This window comes from Crocodylus porosus, unplaced genomic scaffold (genome assembly GCF_001723895.1).
Source record: "Crocodylus porosus isolate Cpor-Errol unplaced genomic scaffold, CroPor_comp1, whole genome shotgun sequence".
Taxonomy (NCBI): Eukaryota; Metazoa; Chordata; order Crocodylia; family Crocodylidae; genus Crocodylus; species Crocodylus porosus.
Window position 1 is genome coordinate 9227589 of NW_017728932.1, and position 18559 is coordinate 9246147.

General features: G+C 40.5%; 1 protein-coding gene across 2 annotated transcripts in view; it reads left to right on the top strand.

Annotated features, from left to right (window-relative positions):
• Positions 1-18559, top strand: part of PITPNM3 (PITPNM family member 3) — a 228260-nt gene that overhangs the window by 124099 nt on the left and 85602 nt on the right. For both annotated transcript variants that reach the window (XM_019545546.1, XM_019545547.1), the window contains 2 exons: positions 3303-3379; positions 4852-5087. In XM_019545546.1, the coding sequence (XP_019401091.1) occupies positions 3303-3379; positions 4852-5087 (313 nt within the window). The remainder of the gene's footprint in view (positions 1-3302; positions 3380-4851; positions 5088-18559) is intronic.

Sequence of the window (18559 nt, forward strand, 5' to 3'; positions counted from 1 at the left end):
AAAGGTTATTTGTAAAAACATTAACATTTTGATCGAAGGAACAATCCCAAGTAGAAGATTACAATATATAGAATCATAGACAATTAGGGCAGGGAGGGACCTCAGGCATCACCTCTAGTCCAACTACTGCTCAAAGCAGGACCAGCCCCAACTACATCATCCCAGCCAAGGCTTTGTCTAGCCAGGTCTTAAAAACCCCCAAGGTTGGAGAGTCCAGCACCTCTCTAGGTCAGCCATTCCAGTGCTTCGCCAATCCTCTCAGTGAGAGTTTTTTCTAGTATCTCACTTAAACCTCCCTTGCTGCAACTTGAACCCGTGGCTTCTTGTTCTCTCATCTACCACCACCGAGAACAAGCCAGCTCCATCCTCTTTGTAGCGCCCCTGCAGGTAGCTGAAGGCTGCTGTTAAATCCCCCCTCAGTCTTCTCTTTTCCAGACCAAATAAGCCCAGTTCCCTCAGCCTCTTCTCACAAGTCATGTGAGGAGACATGTTTGACTCCCACATCAGTGGGAGTAAAACAGTTGATTTCAGAAATTTTGAAAGTAGTCAACTTCATTCTGCCTTGCTGGCTCCTTTTTCAGCAATCCTCGGCTTCAGAAAGATGTTTTTGCGAAAGGTTGTCACAACGGCCTTTCACTTGGGCCAGGGTGATTTTACACAGTCACTTAAGGCCATTAACTGACCACGCAAATATAAACTCATCTAGAAAGTTGTTAACCGCCCAACACAAGCCGAGTCATCCACATAGACAGGGCCATCCGTCGTCCGACAGCAAATTCCTCATTTTCAGTTTGACGGGAAACAATTTGCGAACGTGCGTGTGTGCCCTCTGTCTCAGACGGTAGCCGGTGCTTTGCCTACTTGTTGTTTATTTTCCACATTAGAGAAATAGGTGCTCGTAGAATAGCTTTGGAAGGAGGCGCATTTCGAATGCTTTAAATTCTAGATGGCATACTGGTAGAACTGGATTTCTATCTTTTATGGACTTTTAAATGATTGTTCAGTAAACGTTTGTTACAGAACGTCGACATGCGCGTTTTCAAACAACTTGAGAAACTTCTTTGTGGGAAATTCTATGAATCCAGTAGAAAGTGTCTTTAAAAAATAACCCAACTTGTTAGGGCATGGTGAACACCATATCCTTCAAGGAGAAGTGTGCGTACCCTGAAGGGGCATAGGACATCAAGATACTACATTGTCAGTATAAAATACTGCAAATACACTCAACAGAGACCATGCTGGTAGAGACAGCTTCATTCCCAGTACAGATTACTTGGAAATCAGTGCTGAACTTGACTTTTTCTTTCCTTCCCTCTTGTCATCCTTCTTTTGGTTTCAAGAACAGATTAGGGAATGCCCATCTTTACCCTTATGTCTAAGTTAAAACATGCATAGTCAGATGACTGGGGGTCCAGATGATTTCACAAAGTTTGACTCATGACCTCTAAGCCAGGGGCCTCATGGTGGCCATTCAGGGTGACAAGATAGAGCGCTCCTTATTTGCTGGCGAGAGGTCGGTCCCGCATGTGAACGACAGTCAAGCTGACAACAGAGCTAATCAAATCGCATCCCCCAGCTGTTTCCTAGGTAACCAGCACGCACAGCTGTAGAAAAGGGACTGAATGCAGCGTGTAGAGACCAGAGAGCCGACAGCAGCTCTACCGTCATATGGTTGTAAAGAAACATCTATAAATAGACACAAAGGTAAAACCGGACACTAGTATAGTGCGTTTATTCTTACTGATCTCCTCCCCGGGGGAGGAAGTTCTGTTAGGAAACATGGTCTTTTCACAGTTGCCCATAAGTGTCTTGCATCTCGAGGCAAGCAAGTAGACACCCATTCCTTTGATCTTATAATCATTGCCACAGACAGTCTGCCGTTTGTAATATGCAGTAGTATAACCCTAGCAATATGCCTTGGATGCGAGAGCCTGTTTAGGGGTGGTGAGGATGAAGGTATTTATTGAGGCCCACAGTATAGGCATTTGTGCTTTTGTACCTTGCATTGGTGATTACTTGAATGAAAAGGAATTTGTTCTGAGCAGTGCAAATCCTCTCTCTCCTAACCAGCCAGGCTTTGTTGCTTAGTTTGATGTTTTTGCACCTGGATTTTCCAGACTGGAGAATATTTCCTATTTCTTCTGCCCAGTCATTGTGGAAAGGGAGATTCTCCGATCCGTGAGATGAAAAATCTCTGGCTCTGCAGATTTTTGTAATCTCTTCCATGACCGCTAATGAAGAAACTTTGCTTTTAGAACATAGGATTAATTCATATTCAGGTTCAGTTGATAACATACGGATAACTCAGTTTTACGTAGTCGTCTGTACTTGATTCATGTGATTGAAACACAGGGTCTGCCACTGTAGCTGTTGATATCTAGCTAATAACTCTAAAGGGTCTCTGCTACCCAAGCAGTTTTGGAAATGATCAACCTGGGTTTTTTCCTACTACAGAGTTAAAAATGAAGATGAAATTTTAACCTCACCCAAACCAATGCAAAAATCCATTCTAATTATGGTCAATATGGACAACGCACTTATTAAAAGAATGGTAATAAACTGTATATGTCTTTATGCGAATTAAGAGCACAAATATTCCAGGATTGATGTATCTAGACCTCAGGTATGCCAATGACAATGTTTAAGTTGATTCTGGTATACCTCACTATTTTTATTTCCATAGCTTAAGGCAAGTCGGAAGCTATTGCATGAAGTGTGACATGGTTACTACGGCCTGAATCCGTGCTCATCAAAGTCATTGGCAGGATAGCACTGATCAGAAGCTGGTGGAAGGGTTCCCATAATATTTTATATACAGGATAATATATGTCTCTAACTGAATAGAGGGCTGTATTGTGGTACGTGCCATAGAAATGCATACTCAGCTTCAGGTATCTTACAGCCTGAATAGACGAGAGAAACAAAATGTAAGAGATGCAGCATGGGTTTATGGGATAGTGAGGGACAAAAAAACAAAGCAATTTACCCAAGGTCACCCAGGAGGCTTATGGCAGAACAAGGTCTCAAACTAGATTTCCTGGGTCACAGTGTATGGCTTTTCCCCAAAGGGCCATCCTCCTCTTTCAGATGCGGATGGGAACTGGATCAGATTTAGGTATCTTAATGCTTTTGAAAACCTGGGCCAATGCTGCGGTGTTCATATGAATGAAGGCTGCTAGAGCACAGTATTCCCACCAGAAATATTGCTAAAATAAACTTAGATAAGTGATTCATCTCTACAGACGTCCTTAGATCAGACATGTTAAAGTACTAAGGTTCAGTGTATTTTTGCTTCCTTCCAGGTGAATTATATCGAGCATCTTTGAGAAAACAAAGATTTCCTGCCCAAGGGAGCATTGAAATACATGAGGACAATGAGGTAAGATGATTTCCTACATCAGATGACTGGTGTCGGTGGCAGAAATCAAGGCAACCCAATAGTTTAGTTCTTTGTCTATCTGTATACACTTGAGAAGTAGATTGTACTAAATAGATTTATTTCATCTCATTATTTTACCTTTTTGCATTCAGGAAAAATCAGCCCAGCCTCCTAAGTGCTTTGAGTACAAATGTGGCTATAAAACCTTATCAATCCCCAATTCTGGCAGCTCATACTAAGCCCTATGACTTGCTTTTCCAATTAAAAATTCCTCATTCCAATAAGCATCAATCCATGTTACATTTTTATCCAAGGTTCCTCTGGAGCCATTCCCTAGCATGGCAATATGCCAGGGAGGTCAGGAGAGGCTGAAGCTATTTGGAGACCAAGGGGCAGTGGAAGGACCTTCTTGGACAACATCCTGTTAATCTCTAAACCAAGGGTGTTTGGATCATGTGGTTAAAATCTTATCAATTTTTAATTAAATTACATTACACCCTAGCTCAGTATATTTCACATTTGCAGCATCTTTGGTTTTTTTTGTTTAAATTATTTGCCTGCTTTATTTGCATTAAATTTCACAATTCAGTAACTCTCACTGGCTCCCTCTGGTGCTTAGCACAAAATAACAAAGTCTTCCTATCGTTATTTTTGTGCATTGGTTATCTCAGTGCTCTGCCTGTAAGACTACAGGAATCAAATGTGCCAAAGTCAAACTTAAAATAACAGTCAGGAGAAGGCCCTAACTTTCCTGTGCATTACCTACAGTTTCCTCAATCAGTGGGATGTGATCCACGGGTGAGTTGTCACCAAAAACTCTCAAGAGGACAGGACTGTAAAAGAAATTATATATGATTTGAATCTCAAAGAAATATATTCATATGGACTCATTACCATTACCATTATTGCATAATACATACTAATTTATTTTAAATAAATTTTGGGGGAGTAACAAAAAAATGTTTATTTCACATACTGGATGGTCACCTCAACAGGTTGTGAAAAAACTGCATGAACTAATTATGATGTACAGTATATTGGCAGCAAAATGTGCTTCTCTTCTCCTAAACTGAAATGATCACAGGTTTTAAAACTTTTTGATAAATCTGGCAAAATGAGATTAGCATAGTCCATGATACCTATACGCTTACTTTGGCTTTTTCTAGATGTTGGCCGTCTTCCCCTATCTGAGTTTGCAACCAATAGCTTTTGCGGTGTGTAAAACCATTCATAATTGTCTTTGGATCTGAAACCTATAGCTAAGCCTTGGGCATGAAAGCTGCTGTGGTAAAGCAGAGTGTGCTGTATCTGACTTGGAGATACTTGAATAAAATTGATTTTTTTTTTAAGTCGACTACATAAAAGATCACTCTGAGCCTGGAAGAATATAGCTAATTGCTTGCGAAGGTTGGCACAAAATGTACTAATGTTGTTCTGCAAAGCCTGTTCCAATGACTGTTTCCTTTCTTCAGGATGGAGCTCAGCACAGGAACTGTAAAACTCACGTCCTTATTCTTGTCCTACATGGGGGCAGCATCTTAGATACGGGAGGAGGGGACCAGAACTGCAAGACAGCAGACATCAACACCTTCAGTTCTGTATTCGAGAAGGTGACGCGGGCCCACTTCCCTGCCGCTCTGGGCCACATCCAAATCAGACTCATCTCCTGCCCAGCTATTTGTTCGGAGGCATTCTCTCTTGTTTCCAAGTAAGTTGATTTGCATTCTAATGCATGGCTTCCCCTCTTTCTACATGTCAGTAGTGCTTTCATCAGACAAATTAATACAGATCCTCCAACTCTCTTGCTCCACTTGTGACTAACTTTTGCCCTCTTGTACATGGATGCCTCAGGAATATTATGGTTTTTTTTCTTGCAATCACCACTGAGTGCTGCTTGGATTTTCCATGAGTGGTAAAGAACTGAGCCTTCCAGAGGTGGAGACTGTCAGTTCACAAATGTGCTCAATCCTTGGCATCAACATATATGCAGTAGGTATAAGCAGTGAGATTCACCCCCCTGATACATTGCCGTCTCACCTTCTGGCTGCACAGATTCATTTTGCAGAATGGCAAGATATAATGGCAAGATCTATGTCCCCAGTTTCCAGACCTGAGACGTGTTCATCCTCCAGGGATTAGACTGGAATTTTTCTCAGTGTGCACGACACGGGTTTCTGATGCAAATCATGGGTTGTTGTTGCCGTCTGTTTAAAATGGATTGTGAGATTACATCATGCTTAGTCCAGAATGACAGAATCCAAGATACTCAGTCAAGGATGCCCAAAAAGTCCATGTAATTGTTGTGCATCTGTCATATCTGTCAGATAACCTGTATGTGTTGTAGGAAAGGGATTTTTCAAAATCATTAAAAGCATTTGGGAGCACAAAAATCATTGACTTTCAACAGGATTGGTGCCTTTAAATCCCTGAAGAAGTCTCCCCCCACGGTTGGTAATATTAGTAAATAAGTTTAGTCGGCATCTCTGTCCAGAGTATGATCATACACCTATTTTCTTTGAAACTTAAGAAGACATTATACATCTTTAAACTCCCAGGACCCCCTAAATTGGAAAGAAAACAGGTGGGATAATCGCTTATGATCCTTTTTTCTAAATGTGGCCGCTTCTATAAATAATAATAGATGTCATTTATCTTGCTTTAAGAGTAGAATAATTGCAGCAATGGGCAGTATAGGAAAATCTGATATATTAGCTTAAGAATTATTGATTTAGGAATAGTGAGAAACAAGTGTGTCTAAAGGTTACTCTGAAGTTGTGATTGACTTCTGAATTCTGCTTGAATGGGCAGGGAGAAACTTTAAATGTATATTAATGGCTTGTAATTTGCCTCATTGCTAGGGTAGACTTAAATCCAAATAAACACTAACAAGGCTAAAAAAGCAAAAGAATTTAGACTCTATTCACCTACTAATGGCATTTTGTGTTGCCTTGAAAGCTTATTGTATACTGTTCATTTATCATAACTTGTGAGAATGCAAAATAAAGCTAGGACCTAAATGTGATACTAAGATGCTTTTCGAATACATATTGACTTTGGATGCAGGGGGTGAGAGGAGGAGAAGGGAGAAGGGGGTGAAGGCTTCAAAAAGCCATGCAAAGCAGGATTTGATTGCTGCTGTAACAACAGGGGTCCATTAGCTCTGCTGAAATTTCCTATCTGAACAGATGCATTTGCTAAAGGATGTAAATAGATACGGTGCTTGGAAGGTTACCTGCGTTTACACTGAGAGGGTGCATCCTGGGTGGGTCAATTCTGCCATATTTAGCAAAGAAGCTACTGTTAAATGGCTTCTGATACTTGATTGTGAACATGAAACTCAGCACTTAGACCAATAACGTTAACCTTCGAACACTGTGGGAATCTGCCAAAAAATTACTTACGTGTCAGTAGAAAAAAGATTTGCTTTTAATCTCTGCTACTTCCATTAGGACTAAATCCAGAGAAGGAGTGGTCTGAAAATCTTCCAAGTAGATTAATTCTTAGGGGGGGAAATTGGGGAAAGGGGGGAAGATAGCATAAGCAAAGGAGTTTTTCTACTGTACTTTTTATTTGACTGGGATTAGAAGTGATCTGATGCTAATAGAGAAGAATGGAGAGAAACTCTCATTATTAAAGAAACTTGTTGGGCCCATATTGAACTCAACACTGTGACAATAACAAACTCCCAAAGCTTCCATTGACGCAGCTGTAAAGGATTCAGGGGTTGACTGTGGCACAGAGCAGGAAATGATTGTTACAGAAGTTTCTGCAATTTACCTGTCGTCTCCATGGGGACATGCGAAGAGCACAAGGGGAACAGCATTAGAAAGAGGTTGGCCGGACTTTTGTACTGAATGCGGTGGAGAGAGAGCCTTCCCTTCTGAAGGGAGGAGTGGATTTAAAGATAGAATCTAACAGTGGAATTGACTGTAAGCAATGAGGAAACTGATTGGGCGTCTTTTTTGGTTCACACTGAGAAAAGCATGAAAGAATGAACAGCAATTCTAAGGAAAACAAGATTTGCTCCCTCCGAGTCAGTCTTGTTCATGCAATGTCAGTAAAAAACTTGCATCATTTTTAGGACACATGCTCCCAAGTCTTCTCTATGCTAACTTAAATAAACATGAGCTAAGGTACATGGATGCTACCTGACATTTTACATTTCTAGCCATCGAGTCTTGTTACTATTGGAGGCACTGTTTTGAAGGCAAATTACATTACTTGTTATATTAAGCAGTGATAGCTCAGTCATTTGAGAGAGAGAATGAACTGAAAGATTCTTTTTAAAAAAATGTATGTGGTCTGTAAAAAAAAAAAAAATAATAATTTATTGGATCATATTGTCATTAAACCCAGTAGCTTTCTGAGGTTTCTGGTGGGAATCCATCTCTGTAGTAAAAATTATTGTTGTCTAACAAATAGTGATAATATTTCCAAAGAAAAACATGTCAGCATGAAAAATTAAATGCAACTTTCAGTAAGCGAATATTCAGCAATTGTTCCTCAGAGATGCACTTTGTCTAATAGTTACTATACTCTCTTAAAGCAAGAACTAATTTTCATAATTTTAAGTTGCTAATGATGCATCAATAATAGGTGCATTCTAAAGTGCCCATTCTGTGTGTTACAAAAAATTTCTTCCCCTTGAATTAGATTTGTTATTACTACTAATGCTAACAATCTCAAATATGGTTTCTTTTCAACGATGTTGGGTGACATGAAAGATTACATCCAGCAGCAGGTATTCTGATGCAACTTTGAACCTTAGGAGGACAGAGTTAAGTTCCTGGGTTTATCACAGATTTCTCTTGTGACCTTGAGCAACTTGGTTGCTGTGCTTTGGTTCCCCACAAAAGTGATGAGTAATATAAGACTGTTTCTTTAACAAAGAAGCCTTTTCTGTGACTAATGGAATGGCTGATCCAAACATCCTGAAATGAACAGGCTTTTGGTGGGCCATGGATCATGATTTTAGAGCTCAGTTTTGTAAGAGGAAGTATATGGCACTCAGTGTGAGAATGGGACAGAGATGCTCATTAGTGAAAGCACTGCTAATTTAATTTTACTGCCTCCCCCTACACAAATCATCCTTCCATGTCCATGCCAGAAGAAAGCAAGAGGCTTGACCTTTCAGCAGTTGGTAAGCAAAGCTTCCATTGATTTCAGTAAGGTTGGATCCAATATCATTGTAATGGAAATTGATTATTTTCTCCCCAGTCCTGTTAATGTAAGTCTGTTTGCCTGTGACATTAGATCAAGCAGTACTTGAAATAGTAGCTGAGCAGATATAAAATGCTGAGTAATGGATATAATTAAAATCTTAAAAAACAAAACAAAACAAGAAAACCAAACCCAAACCTCCCCAGTGTTTGTTTCACAGTCTGGGGAAATGAATTCAGAAGTAAATGACAAATGATTTTTCTTTGCTTTCATCAAGAAAACTACTTTGCAATTATCAATGTGGATCTCATGTGTCCAGACATACCCCTTTTCCAATTGCACCATTTTTTACTCATTTTTCTCATCCCTTGGATTCATTTATTAAAAAGAGAAACTTTTCAAGTAAATACTTAGAATGTTTTTCCCTCATTTTTAGACAATTTTGTGCTTATAGCATTTTAAAACAGTCAACTTATTTTTTTTAACATCAGTTTGTCCATATACTCTGCAAAGTGTGGTCTGTTCCCTTTAAAGTAAGGAAATGTGTTTTTAATGCAAGACAAGAGAAATGCAAAATTGGGAGATAAATTCAGGGCTTGTTATGGATGCAATTTAATTCTGAATCAACAGGGGTAGAGAGGAGAAGAAAAATGGCTGATGTAAGAAAGATCATAAAGATATAAGGGGCAATTTTTATCTTCTGCTACTGCCCATCTGTCTATTTTCAGACACCAAGTGGCCAGAAATCCAGTGAAACTGACCAGGACTAGGGACAGATATTAAACATAAACCAGTTGAAGTGATCAGAAACTGGTTTAAACCTGTAACAGAACAGTTACAGATGATCAGTGCACATAAACCAGTTTGAAAATGGCTAAAACTGGTTTGAGATAAACCTGGTTGAATGTAGCATCAGACTTAACTGATTTGGGTCAAGCTGATTTATGCAGTGTCTGTCCCAGACCCCTTGCTGGTTAGAGTTAAATCAGAGTCCCCCAGCATCCTGGTATGCTGTCTGGGCTGGGCAGGGCTCTGCTCCACAGCAGGGCTGGCTTCTCCCCTCTGCTCCTTGGCTGCAGCTGCAGCGGAGACTGCAGGCATCTTACTGGCTTCCCAGTCCATGCTATGGGAGACTGGACAAAGGGAGACAGGACAGGGTCTCAGGGCTCTTTGGAGCTAATCAACAGGTAGTTGGCAATGTCCATCCTTCCTTGGAACAACTTGTTTAAGACTAGCTTAAATTAATGAAAGATCTGTTTGTTTTGGTGACAGGGTGATAAATGCTGTGTAAACCCCTGCTGGCTCCCTCACTGAGTCAGTGCCTCCTGCTGGGGCCTGGCCATGCTCCCCCCGCTTTAGCTCAGCATTGTGAAAGGGAAGGGAGGGCTGCTTTAGCACCCCATGGCTTCTAGCCTGAGCCACTGCAGGCATGTGCCTGCTTTTTTACAGTCCAGAGGGCATGTCTGTATGGTTACAAACTGATTCAGCCTAGGCAGGTTTGACTAACCTGCAAGGATTGAATCAATTCAGGCTTAGGCTTTTTGAATGTCTGTGCCTAGCCCAGGTGATACTCAGCTGGCAAAGCAGCTCTACAACCAGCTCTGCAGGCCCTGTGGAAGGAAAGTTCCTTAAATGTCTCTCTTCTCTGTGTGTTTTGTGCTGGTATTTCTCCTGAGCACAAAGATGCACATTAGAATGGCTCTTGGTGCTTCCCCTAACTTAGTTTGGAGGCCACTCAGGGAGTAGCCAGGGTAGCAGAAAGCCCTCTTTGTGCCCCTTGCCAAACCTAGGAATAAAGCTTCCTGGTAAGTGCCATGGTGTTAGAATCTTAATGCTACAAAAATATTCCTGTGTATAGCAACTTTCTACACAGGGAACTGAGACTAGAAGCCTGGTCTTTCAGCCTTCACAATATGGACCTCTATTACTTAAGCTCATGGAGATATTTTAATAAAGTAATCACTCAAGTCAACAGAGCCTGGGCTTCGAAATGTTCTGTAGTAGCTTAACCCCTTGCATTCACTTGAAATTCTGTGTCTAGCCTAAAAACCTGCCTGTCCGATTAAGTAATGAAGGGCCTGATCCAGTGCCTTATTTGAAGCCAGTGCAGTGGACATTGGATAGGATAAAAAAAAAAAGGCTATTGCGGTTTAGGAAGACGGTAATTCCTGTTTGTTTCTGATGGTTGCTATGCTGGGTGCTAGCAAGCAGTATAATGAATGGAACCTCTACAATTCGTACAAGATCATCAGCGTAGCAGTAGCCTGCGCTTCAAATGCTGTAAATGTGCAAAGCGGAAAGAAAAGTTGCATCTTCTTATAGCTGGCTTTTATTAAGCACAGAGATAATTAGACTGCCAGAACTCTTCATTATTTATTCAACTGCTAGCAAACTGGAAAGTGTTCATGAAATGCTAATTTATTTTTAACGAATTTAAAGTAATTATCTGGAGACTAATGTGTTAAGGAGGAATGCATTTTTTTTCATAAATTATTGGGGAGGAGCATCTTTCCATGAGAGGGAATGTATTTTGTATGAAAATGGTGCCTAATCAAACTCAAGACTTAGGGACTAGATAGATATTTAAGGCTTATGTCAGTTTTTTGTCAAGAATTAAGGGAGAGTCGGTACAGTTTGGATGTTAGATTTCCTTTGGCATCTTAATTTCAGTTCAACTCAGTTCAGTTTATTAAGGATTCTGGCTAAATGCCATGCTCCCGAAAACGACATAACACACATACGACTGTAATATAGATAAGTTTGAACAAAGCAACCGAATGACAAATATTATACTAAAAATAGAGCCCACCAACATAAAAAACATTGTTAATATATACATAGTAGTAAATCAAGACATGAATCTATAACATTGTTGTACAAAGATCCACAACTGAGACAATAAAATCAAATCTAATTTTAAAATGTATCGCTCGTATTAGTAATAAAGGATATATTACTCTAATCACTTCCGCCTTATAAGGAAAAATTGCAAGACAAGAAAAGCTAACCAGGATGATTGGACAGGAGGGGGATTATTAATATCTTCTATATAGCATCATTTAAGCAGACAAGATGGTAAAATGGGCATTGGCATCTTAAAATGTCTTCCAAAATAGAGAGCCCCCTAAATGACCCCACCTGTAGATCCTGTTTAAGGTCCCAAAACTGCAAACATGTATGTGTAAGGTGAGTTTTATGCATACAGGTATTCTAATTGAAATGAATTCATATGCTAACATAAAGGATTTCAGCTATGTGCTCTGTGCCTGATCAAGTTATTAATGCCCAGAAAACTTTGACGACTGCATAGCAACCCGCTGTTTGACTGCCCAATGGTATTTTTAGCAGATTAAGATTTCCATTATCCCTTGGGGTAGCATGCAGTGAAGCAAGAGCTGCTTGGAAAATAGCTTTTCCTTCCCCCTGACCAGGAATCTGACATTCAGCAAATTATTGGCATTTCCAGCTGGAATAAAAGTCAGTCTTGAAATTTCTCTCAGATTGGAAATTCCCCCCAACATGGTATAGAAACATCAGGATGTTTTGTTTTGATACTTTTGAAACTTTATAGTACATATTATTTCATATAAAGCAATAAATGGAATGAAATGATGTTCAGAACGAAACGTTTTGCCCTTCTTGAAAACATTACATTTTATTTCTCCCCTGAAAATTGCACTGAAATTAAGACATTCCGGGAAAATGTTTGTTTTCATGAAGCTGCATTTCCCAATAGAAAACTTCTGTGGGAAGTTTTCAACTACCTCCATAATTATCCTTGTGGTCAAAGTTGGTAGCATATATTGCTGTTCCATATTGAGCTATGTTCTGAGAATAAGGGAAAAAAATCTTTTTGGTTTGAAATGAGACCCCTATCAAAATGTGTTACATTAATGGAGATGTTTCACATAAAGTTAATTTCAGTTGTGGTCAGTGAAACCGGAGGAAGGTTTTTAGCAAGTGTAGCACAGTCTGGCTCAGGGTCCTGTAGATAGTTTGGCAGAATTGCCAAATGTCTTTTGTGCTTAAGTGCAGACTAGCTTTCCCTTTAATGTGCGTGTTTTTCACCTCATAATTATTTCTGCTGATACTGCTCTAGGGTATTTAATACGTGCTCTGGGAGTTGGGACGGGCACTTAAATTAGAGCAGCTCTGGGAACCCTTTAATTAAAGTGCCTGGAGTGTCTTGTGTATCATAGTCCTGGAGTTTTAAAATGGTGTCGGGGTCAATTTAACTATAGCTCATTTGACAAGATTTAGTTTAAGCACCTCTGTCACCATTTTTAAGCATGGGAACATCAATGCGCAAGATGATGAAGTTGGCTGGAGCACAGTAAATACCACACTCCAACATACTCAATTAATCGAGCGTGCTCTGATGTGTTGTATTTACAGCGTGTTGGAGTCATGTATAGGTGCCCCTAGTGCCTAGGACCTCAGTTTGAATAAGGACCCCAGTGTGATAAGCGCTGGGGAAACACAATATAAAGACCCATTGCAAGCTGTTCTGGCTAGGGACGAAATATGAAACGGGAGACAATGAATGGATACAGACAGAAGTTTCTGACTGCTGGATGGAGAGAAAAGCCACAGTCCTATCTTAAAGACACTGAACTATGATAGAAGAGTGTTTGATGAACGGAAAGTGAAAGAAAGACTGATAGCATTGTACTATTAATTTGGACTTGCTATCATCGTAATAACTTTTATTCAAAGGCGTCCTGTCATATTTAACAGTTTTAAGTGCAGCGTTATCAACTAGCCCAGGGGTGGGCAAAATGCAGCCCGGGGACCGGATGCAGCCCTCCAGGCCATTTGATCTGGCCTACAGGGCCCTTAAAACATTTAGAAAATTAGTATTTATCTGCCCTGGGCTGCCTGTCATGCGGCCCACGATGGCTTGCCAAAACTCAGTAAGTGGCCCTCTGCCCAAAATAACTGCCCGCCCCTGAACTAGCCGTATATTTCTGAGAACTGAATCAAGGGACACCTGAATGCTTCACTCTTAGCAGTGTGAGGAGAATGATTAATCGTGTGCAGTGGAATTGTGCAAACACCTTCTGGTTCCCACAAAATTACAGCCTCTTTCACTGCCTTGCTACCTGCAGATGATAACATTTCCCTTTATTGGCTTTGTCTTCAGTGACCTGATAAACACAGGACTGGATGGTATCTTTGACTTAGCTAAGCTGGGGAGTGAAGAGCTCCACCATATTCCTCTGTAGTCTCTAGCTCTCTCATGCATCACGCTCCTTACTGTGAGCAAATGCACAGAGAAGGGAAGGACAAGCAAAGTACCTGGCCAGACACAAGAAAGAAGCAGAGCAAGAATCTGAGTCACCAGTCCATCCCTTGGCATGGAGCATCTATACTCCAGTCCCTCTTTCCCAAAGGACAGTTTAGCTCAGTGCTTCTCACCTTTTGCTTGGCCCCCATGCAACAGGACTGAACAAGTAACACACTTCAGGCAGCAGCATATTTTGCATTATCAGTCTAGCAAAGTTTTAACTCTTTAAAATCCTCTGGCTGCAAGCGATATTGGAGGGTCAGTTTTGCTAGGGTTGCCAACCCTCCCCGGTTTTGGAGTCTGTCAGAATCAGCATTGATCTCCCAGTGACTACTGAAAGGAGATTGTAATAGGGTGTTTTAAGAAAATAAATTCAATGAGTGACATCACGCTGTGTTGGGGAAAAAAAATCTCCCAGAATAGCTTCAGTCAGAGTTGGCAACCCTACATGTTGCCCACAAGCCATGGTTTGTGGATCACTGTTCTAGCCCATCCGAAACACCCAGTTTGGGCTGGATTCTCCATTGTCTTCTACTTTGCCATGTAAAGCGCTGCAAATTTCATTTGAGAACGCTACTGAGTTAGACGATCGGTGTTCTCCACTCACTGTGGATGGGCATGAATGTCGTCTTCAAAGGTGCAGGGCGAGGAGACCTGGGCTCTACATTCCTTGCGACATTCCATGGAAAATATGCATGCTTCATTAACGGTTTTCCTGCCACTTTTGCTAGTCTTGGCAAAGCACAGATGACCAGCTTCCAACTCAGACTGTGGCACAGTAAAACCCCTGAAAAAAGAGATGATACAGGAGATAGGAATTGACAATTTAGAAGGCCTTTTGAGCACACTTAAGTATATTTTCTAAGATATGTGTGAGCAACTAAGCAGTAGGGCTGTGCAGAGCTTTGGTTGCTGATTCCAGTTGTTCAAGCATCACTCACCTGGCAACTTCCTGATGTTTGAGGGTCTCATTCTCTAACCCCACCACGTGTGCCCTGCAGGTGATTCTTTGTGTGGGATTCCAGCTGCAGATGATTTAGTAATTGCTGTGTTATTACAGAGGGCAGGGGTGCTGATTAAGGCTCTTGCTGTTGCTTTATATGGGCAGGTGGCTTCTCCATTTCCCTGATGCTTCTTGCTCCATTAGCTCTTGATTCTGATTGAATCAATCTGTTGTCTTTCTGCTTCAACTAAACCAGATTTGTCTTCCAACTAACAGAGTACCTGACAACTTGATGTCAATGGGCATTCCATTTTTTGCACTGACCATACACTGTAAAGTCATTCAACTTGGTTTTTATGAAGCGCAACCATGTTTAAATGGTGATTTAGATGGATTTTGGATTATTTTACAGTAATCAACTAGTTGGATTATGGTCCTAAACCTCATTAAAGAGCAACCAGCCAGAGAAAAGCTGCATGCCTTTTCCACATTCTTGAGTATGATATTGATAATACCACTGCTGAGCGCCAAGTCCACATTCATTTTGTGTTCATTGCTGTATTAACATCCCAAGCTGGCCTTCAGCAGCTCTTTCCTAAATATTTAAATAATTAGTCCCTCTGTTGATCTTCTTGAATATTTGCATATGGGTTTTCATTTGTAGAAACTACAGATTAATGTGCCTGTAGACCTCAGAAATGTTTCTCTGTGGCAATGTTTGAAAAGTGATCCTTGCTGTATATTCAACTGTTCCTCATTTCAAAAGACAACCCCCTTCCCTTCCCTCCCCCCGCAAATTTAACAACAAAGTATGTATATGGACATCCCTTTATCTTTCTGAAAATTGCTTACATCAGAAGTCGAGAAATGTAGAACTTGAGCGTGCCAAAAAGGTCATTTATGCTACAGCGATGGATTCTACGCCAGTTTTCATTTCTTGCATGACTGACTTTCCTGTGCATCTTGTTTGGAACTGCTGTCTTTGCACCTGCATTTGGGCCTTGGCAGATTAAAAAGTTGGCTTGCATTTATGTTGGGGCAGTCAGTAGAGAGGCACTGTAATATGATGAGTGGGGCTGGAAAAAAGAGGGTAAGGTTTGAGGAGGTTTTACAGGTGACACATAAAGTTTTGGAGTTCAGAAATGTAGCCTGACCATCCAAGGTGCTGCCAGACAAATGAGGACCTCTAGGACTCCATTCCACTCCATATATATACACACATACATACACACATACATACGTGTGAGTGTATGGAGATCATTCCTAGAGGTCCTCATTTGTCTGGCAGCAGCTTGGATGGTGATAAATATAGATGTCTCGTAAGTCGGAGAACTATTTTGATGGTTCCCCAAAGTGTGCATTTGATCCAGGAAACCACAGTTAGACATCCCTCTCTCATAGCTGAGTGCTCATTTGACAATGCAGTAATACAATTTAAGGTGCAAGGACTAGAGGTCTGCATGTTTATGGTGTGGCAGGACTCACCAGTTGCATGGGAACTGTGCTGTGAAACCCCTTGCAGCTTGTAAAACCCAGGGTGAACCACATGAAAAGCAGAGAGGGGTTTCTTGGTACAGAGGTCTCTAGAGAGGAGTGGATTAGAGTGATTAGCGTCTAGCCATTTTCAACCCGCTGCAGGAGTCTTACTTTTTATAAGGATTTCTCACAATGACTGCAATGATTTAAAAAAAAAAAAAAAAGTCCGGAGAAATCTCAAACGTAATCTAAGGAGACTTCAGTATTAATACTCTCTGAACTTTGCTGTAGCCTTTCTTTTGTGGAGGTAATTTTACTTATGTAGCATTTAGATACTATGAAAACAAATGCTTAAAAATAAAAACCACCATCACAGCCGCATTAGTTCTATCTTTTTTAAAGCATGTTGAGGCCCTCTAATGGGTGCTCTTCACTCGAACACAAGCATTCAATGTAAGCTCTTTTCTTTAGGAGTCCAGTGCCCTGAGTTGTACACTTTGTTACAAGTATTACCTAAACCATGAACAGAATCTATACTGGATTCAGGAGAAGGGGCTATGCCTTTGGAGAGTGCATTCAAAAAAGCCAGTGGAAGTTCTTTGATTACACTGCAAGCACAGTGTATCAAAGTCCAGTGTAAGGTTGAATGCCATTACATGCCTTCAATAACCTCAGATTTCTAAACCGTGTTAATTTGAAGTTATTTCTAGTCTTTAACCAAAGCAAGGAACTATGGATTTTTCTCTTGCCTGAAAGATTTTTCTTTCCACCGAGTTCTAGATATTTTTTTTCCACTCTCATAATTTATTCCCTTTAATAAGATTCAGAGACTTTATTGCAGTTGGCAAATGGATGTAGACATCTCTAAGTCTTTTTTTCATGCCTTATAAAAGTTCCCTGAGGTTTATTATGAGGATAAAATGGTAACGATTTTTAATCTGCTCTTGGCTGAGGAATGTGCTATGAAAGCTTAGGAGCCGGTAACACAATAAAGAGACGGGATACATTTCAAGCCCTTAACTGCATTGAAGTAGCAATATTTTTTTTCCTGCACGGTAGTGTAGGTTGCTTTTTATAAATGACTGCAGTCCTGACATTCCCCAGCAATGCTGAAGTCTGCATCCCAAGATAACCGAGTTCCTCATAACTCAAGCCATGGGCACTATTCTGCCAAGAATCTTTGTCATGTGGCAACCCTATTGAAAGGGATATCCAATAGCAAAGTCATCTGTTGTGCAATGTACTGTAACAGTGGTCTAATTAAATAAAAACCCAACAATCATATCATCCTCAGCACTGGTCCATTCGATCCTCTCCTGCGTACAAGTTGAACTCCACATTGTTGTTAAACTAGCATTACATACAATGAGCTGATAGTTGGTAACTACTCTGCCGTCGGATTTATGACATACCTCGGATTTATGGCATATCAACAATAAACCTCCAAAGATCTTGTCCTGTCTTGAAGGGATGTTGCTGGTAACTGGACTGGATTAGTGGAAATATCGCTATCTCCCTTCCTGCTGCATGTGTTGTTTATTGTGTGATGCACCGGAGACCTTTTAAGACAGTTGCAGTATACGCAGCCAGGCATATAATGGACTTTCTTTCTACAGTGGCTTTGCAACAAGCTGCACATCACTTTACAGCTATTTAGCTTTCTTGTGCAAGTGCAATCCACTAATTTTAAACTTTGTTGTTGATGGATTTCCTTTTGTCTTGTTTGTTCATCTTGCGGCCCAATGGGAACCTTGGCCTGGGCCTGGAGCTAACTGCATATAAAAAATGAATGGTAACAATGAGCCAGATGTGAAGTTGATGCGAATAGGCGTAATTTTTCCTATGTGATACCAATTGAAGGATGTGGTCCAACTTACTGTAGTAGAACATCATACATCTAGGGTCATATAAATTGGCTCAAAACACACCTTCAAAAGCTCTGCCATGTAAATAGTCAGTGTTTGGTCCAAGACGTATAAGGCTTCGGAAGAAATGGTCACTGAAAAGCTGACTTGTCTTTCTAATGCTGGGTTTTTTTGGTTTTGTTTTTTCCTAGTTTTAAAATAACTGGAAGCCTTTTAAAGTACAAACAAGGAAAACTGACAGCTGAATTGAGTACACCTGTTCCGACTTGTCAATCAATAGGCCTTAGCTTTGCTTTTAATTCAGCATATTATGTAATGTATTTATTCCCACAGAGCTGTTTCCCACATCATTCTGTATCGTTTATTCTCTGAGCTTGGAGATGTGAACCAATAAGTGCTTTTAAATGAAAGGTAAAAATAATGGCACTCCTGGAGTGTGAGTCATTAGG